Source organism: Sinocyclocheilus grahami, unplaced genomic scaffold (genome assembly GCF_001515645.1).
Source record: "Sinocyclocheilus grahami isolate Dianchi unplaced genomic scaffold, SAMN03320097.WGS_v1.1 scaffold1526.1, whole genome shotgun sequence".
Classification (NCBI taxonomy): Eukaryota; Metazoa; Chordata; class Actinopteri; order Cypriniformes; family Cyprinidae; genus Sinocyclocheilus; species Sinocyclocheilus grahami.
The window spans coordinates 113,045-118,191 of record NW_015506705.1 but is presented as its reverse complement, the minus strand read 5'-3'; the positions used below and the strand labels follow the sequence as shown (position 1 = coordinate 118,191).

Sequence of the window (5,147 nt, the reverse complement as noted above, 5' to 3'; positions counted from 1 at the left end):
TTCCTTTCTCTTTGGAGTGTTACAAGCTCTTGGTGCATAAAGAAGATCTGTAAAGTTGCAAAGACTAAAGTCTCAAATCCAAAGAGATATTCTTTATAAAAGTTAAGAGTCAGTCACACCTACCTAAAACGGCTCGTTCTAACACGCCCCCACATATCTACGTCACGATGTGGGAAGATTTGCATAACGCTGCCCAAATGTTCACGCAAAGAAAGAAGGCGTAACTTTTATTCTCGCTGTAGTATTGTTGCTGCCGCCATGTCGTGAAGACGCTGTGTGTTTCGTTGCGAAGGTGAAAATACTTTGTTTGGTCTTCCAAAAGAGGACACGACTAGAAATCAGTGGTTAAGTTGTATTTACAACACTGTTCCAGAACACTTCAACCCAAATATTCAGATTTATAACGCTTTTCAGATCGATGAGCTTTGTAAAGAGTGTTTCAGAAAGGCGGGGCATAGAGGAGAAACAATAATGTACAGTATGTGGAAAATAATGTGTTTTTTAACCTTAAACCGCATAAACACATTTCATTACACCAAATACATAAAATAATGTTCTTTTTAGCAGCATCATGTGACCCCTTTAATACAAAGTGCAGGCAAATGTGTATATTTACAACACTGTTCCAGAACACTTCAACCCAAATATTCAGATTTATAACGCTTTTCAGATCGATGAGCTTTGTAAAGAGTGTTTCAGAAAGGCGGGGCATAGAGGAGAAACAATAATGTACAGTATGTGGAAAATAATGTGTTTTTTAACCTTAAACCGCATAAACACATTTCATTACACCAAATACATAAAATAATGTTCTTTTTAGCAACATCATATGACCCCTTTAATACAAAGTGCAGGCAAATGTGTAATTAGTTACACTACTAGTAACATAATCTCTGTACCCCCCACACACTGACTGCAGCCAGCAGATCTCCTCCTGTGCGACGCTCAGAAGCGCGTCAGCCGCTACGCAGCGTGCGTCGTGACGCCGGATGGGCGGCGCCTCTGACGTCAGCGCGTGATGTGGTTCCGCGGGCGGGAGTTCGGCGCGGCCTTTCCCTCGCGACAGCGGCTGACGAGAAGCAGCACCGCGGGAACGGCTCGTCTTCGGTATTAGGCTCTGCCTCGACTCTCCCGTCAGGATGGAGCTGATCACTATCCTCGAGAAAACCGTGTCTCCAGGTCAGTCCCGCGCTTGCTCGCGCGCGGGGTCCAGATCGCGCTAGTGCCGCGCAGGCCCCGCGACGCTGCAGGAACACAGACAGCGTTTAACGCTTCAGACCGTCGACGCGCGCATCGGGCGTCAGAGCGGCGTCGCGTTTGCCGGCCTGCGCAGATGCCGTGATTATGCGCCTGCTCCTGAACACATCGAGCTCTTCGCCAGGCGTCCGGAGTGATCAGCGGGTTAGCATGCTAGGCAGGAAGTGGCTAGGCGTTAGCATGGCTAGCGCGCAGTCATGCCCTGCGGTCCGCTTCAGAAAGTTTCAGAGTCGAGGGTTGCGCTCGCTTATGGGGCTGCGGCGCGTCTGGCGGGCCTCAGAAATGTTGCTTCATTCTCGGCTGTGATTGCTTTTCAGATCGGAATGAGCTGGAGGCGGCGCAGAAGTTCCTGGAGCAGGCGGCCATCGAGAACCTGGTGAGCAAACCTGCTGTGCCTGACCTTTGACCTCTGCACTCCTGCACAGGCCCGGATCTGCCCTCACTCAGAGCTGTAGAAGGGGCAGACTTGGAGATCGGTTTCTGTGTTTCTGCAGCGCTGAGCGGTGGAGCTAATCACAGATGCCTGTTCTAGAGTCCCAGGCGTTGGCTAGAATCCTCTCCTCTCACCGCTCCGCTCACTGGAGCTTCTGTTCAGGCGTGCACGAATCAGTGTAGCCGTGATGTAAATAAGAGAAGTGGCGTTATAATCAGTGAAGTTCTCTACATGTTGCTTCATTCTCGGCTGTGATTGCTTTTCAGATCGGAATGAGCTGGAGGCGGCGCAGAAGTTCCTGGAGCAGGCGGCCATCGAGAACCTGGTGAGCAAACCTGCTGTGCCTGACCTTTGACCTCTGCACTCCTGCACAGGCCCGGATCTGCCCTCACTCAGAGCTGTAGAAGGGGCAGACTTGGAGATCGGTTTCTGTGTTTCTGCAGCGCTGAGCGGTGGAGCTAATCACAGATGCCTGTTCTAGAGTCCCAGGCGTTGGCTAGAATCCTCTCCTCTCACCGCTCCGCTCACTGGAGCTTCTGTTCAGGTGCACGATCAGTGTAGCCGTGATGTAAATAAGAGAAGTGGCGTTATAATCAGTGAAGTTCTCTAGCCACACTATAAATCTCCAGCTGCACTCTTCTAATGAACAAACACTGATCAGTCAGCGGTGAGTGGATTCTAGTGTAGATGCCTCTGATTGGCTGTTGCCTTCAAGATGACCAGCAGGTATGTCTGTGATTGGCTACACTGCTCAGCGCTGCAGGAGTGTAGTGCCAGTAATACAGCTTGAGGGCGCTGTTGTACGCCTGTGTCTGCGTCGCCTGTCCTTCACCGCGCTGGGTGAGGCTCTGGCGGCTGTGCTGGGACACATTGGAATGCTAGCCAGGCGCTTTCACTCCGTTTGCATGCTGCACCTGTTTCTAGTTTGGCGGAGGTGCTCGCAGCAGCTCTGTGGCTCGACTAAATCCGCTGTCTGTCTTGGTTTCAGCCGACGTTCCTGGTGGAGCTGTCCAAGGTGTTGGCCAACCCCGGGAACACGCAGGTGGCGCGAGTGGCCGCCGGGCTGCAGGTCAAGAACTCGCTGACCTCCAAGGACCCGGATGTGAAGACGCAGCACCAGCAGAGATGGCTGGCCATCGACGGCAGCGCCCGCAGAGAGATCAAAAACTACGTAAGCACACCCGTGTGTGTGTGTGTGTGTGTGTGTGCGCGCCGCGAGTCTCCTGCGCCGGGGCCGTGTGTGCGCCGCGAGTCTCCGGCGCCGGGGCCGTGTGTGTGTGCCGCGAGTGTCCGGCGCCGGGGCCGTGTGTGTGTGCCGCGAGTCTCCGGCGCCGGGGCCGTGTGTGCGCCGCGAGTCTCCGGCGCCGGGGCCGTGTGTGCTGTGCTGAGGTTCCTCTGTGGGTCATTCATACAGAGAGACCTGGCCTCAGACCAGCATCAGAGTGAAATACTCAGGGTTTCTGCCAGTGTACTTTCAGTTAGATCCAGTTAATAAACACATTTAATCGTTGAATATTAGCCGCATTAAAATTGGTAAATATTCCAGTGTAATGTAACTGCTTATAGTAAGCAAAATGAGCTGTTTTGTTTTAATCAGACTTCTTAAGCCACTTTTGTAAATGAAAACAAGAATTTATTTTAGTGCTGTCAAACAATTAATCGCATCCAAAATAAACGTTTTTGTTTACATAATACGGTGTATGTTTATGTAAATATAAATACACATACATGCATGTGTATATACTTAAGAAAAATGTTTATATTAAATAAATTATATGATTATAAATGTATGTACATGTATATAATTTAAAAATATATATTGTATGTATGTGTATATACATCATAAATATACACAGCACACACACATTATGTAAACAAAAACTTTATTTTGGATGCAATTAATCTCGATTAATCGTTTGACAGCACTAGTTTATTGACATGCGCTGCATTTTCTCCAGTTATGTATTGAGAATTAATTAAATCATACTTTACAGGTTACTGTGATTTATAAAGCGGAGAGTTTCGGTCCTTGATTCTGATTGGCTGAGCCGCGTTCCAAGCTGTTGTAAATGACGCTACAAAGTAACACACCTTTGTTTATGTTTGTGTGTTGCTCGGCAACCACTTTGTAGCAACCACGACTGTTTCTGAGGAGCTACATTGTTTGGTGGAAGAATACTGTTTTTAACTCTTTCCCCGCCATTGACGAGTTATCTCGTCTTTTAGAAGAAAACGCTTCCCCGCCAAAGACGAGTTTTCACTGTTATACACTCGGGGCGCTGTTACACATCTGAACGAGTACAAAACCTCCCGAACAAAAACACACGTGACCAGGAGGAGAAACGAGCCATCTCTCATGTAAACAGATGCATATGAAAATAATGCAATCATCAGCAATAGACCGCATATAAATGAAAACTGCATAATGTTACGGAGTTACATGTTGATCCAGGACGTGGTATATGTCTGTGCAAGCTTTGGAGGTGTTGATGGATTATGCTTTGATAATTTTACTGAATATTATCCAGATGTAGTTTTTGCTAAAAATTTGATTTTCTCACCTTTTTGCTCAATTATGCATCTTTATGAAACCTACCTATATCCAAGTGTTGATTAAAAAAAGAATGCTTTAAGCTAGGGCTGCACGATTAATCGAATGTGATTGTCATGCGTACCTCGTCAGTAAAGCCGGTTCTGTGATCAGTACTAAATCTCCATCACATGCTTTCAGATGGAGCAGCATTTACTACAGAGCCGTAGTTCACTGAGAGGCTACACAAAAAAATTGTGATTATGAAATCGTTAGCTTCTCGGTGAACTACGGCTCTGTGAAGTAAATGCTGCTCCATCTGAAAGCATGTGAAAATACCACATTTAATAACATATTTTTACTCCAAACTCATTTATAGCGTCAGTCGAGTGTTTGAAATAAATCCTTCTGTGAGATGATGTGGCTTCTTACACAGAATAAGGCACACAACAGTAATAAAAAAAGTATTTAAGCAGTGATAAAGGCATTGCATTATAAATATACTTTATTTTAATGAAAATTATAATAATAAGAACTCTGATAAACCGTATATTGCCGTAGTCGTGTGTTTATTAGTCACGTTGAATCAATGAAAGCAGTTGAATCTTCTGTTTATTCAGCTGCAGCGATAGGCATTTTCTGGGTTTCTTCTGCGAGGCGTATTTGGAGTTTCTCTGGCCTTCGGATGGAGATTTACTGCTGATCACAGAACCGTGCTTCACTGAAAGATACGCATGACAATCGCAGCTTCTGTCGAATCACGATCACGATTCCATTTCGATTTATCGTGCAGCCCTACTTTAAGCTAGAATAAAAGGGATTTTTTTGTTTGAAGGGGTGGTTGACTGTTTTTTTTCTAGGCTTCATTGTGTTTATAGGGTGCGGTCTAACATGTGTTAATGCTTCGTTTTTAAAAAAATGCATTAT

General features: G+C 46.3%; 1 protein-coding gene across 1 annotated transcript in view; it reads left to right on the top strand.

Moving 5' to 3' along the window:
* The first annotated feature begins 989 nt into the window (after positions 1–989).
* LOC107570969 (importin subunit beta-1-like) overlaps positions 990–5,147 on the top strand; it is a 46,526-nt gene continuing 42,368 nt past the window's right edge. The window contains exons 1-3 of the mRNA XM_016257253.1: positions 990–1,179; positions 1,575–1,633; positions 2,679–2,861. Of these exons, the coding sequence (XP_016112739.1) occupies positions 1,140–1,179; positions 1,575–1,633; positions 2,679–2,861 (282 nt within the window). The 5' untranslated portion in view covers positions 990–1,139. The remainder of the gene's footprint in view (positions 1,180–1,574; positions 1,634–2,678; positions 2,862–5,147) is intronic.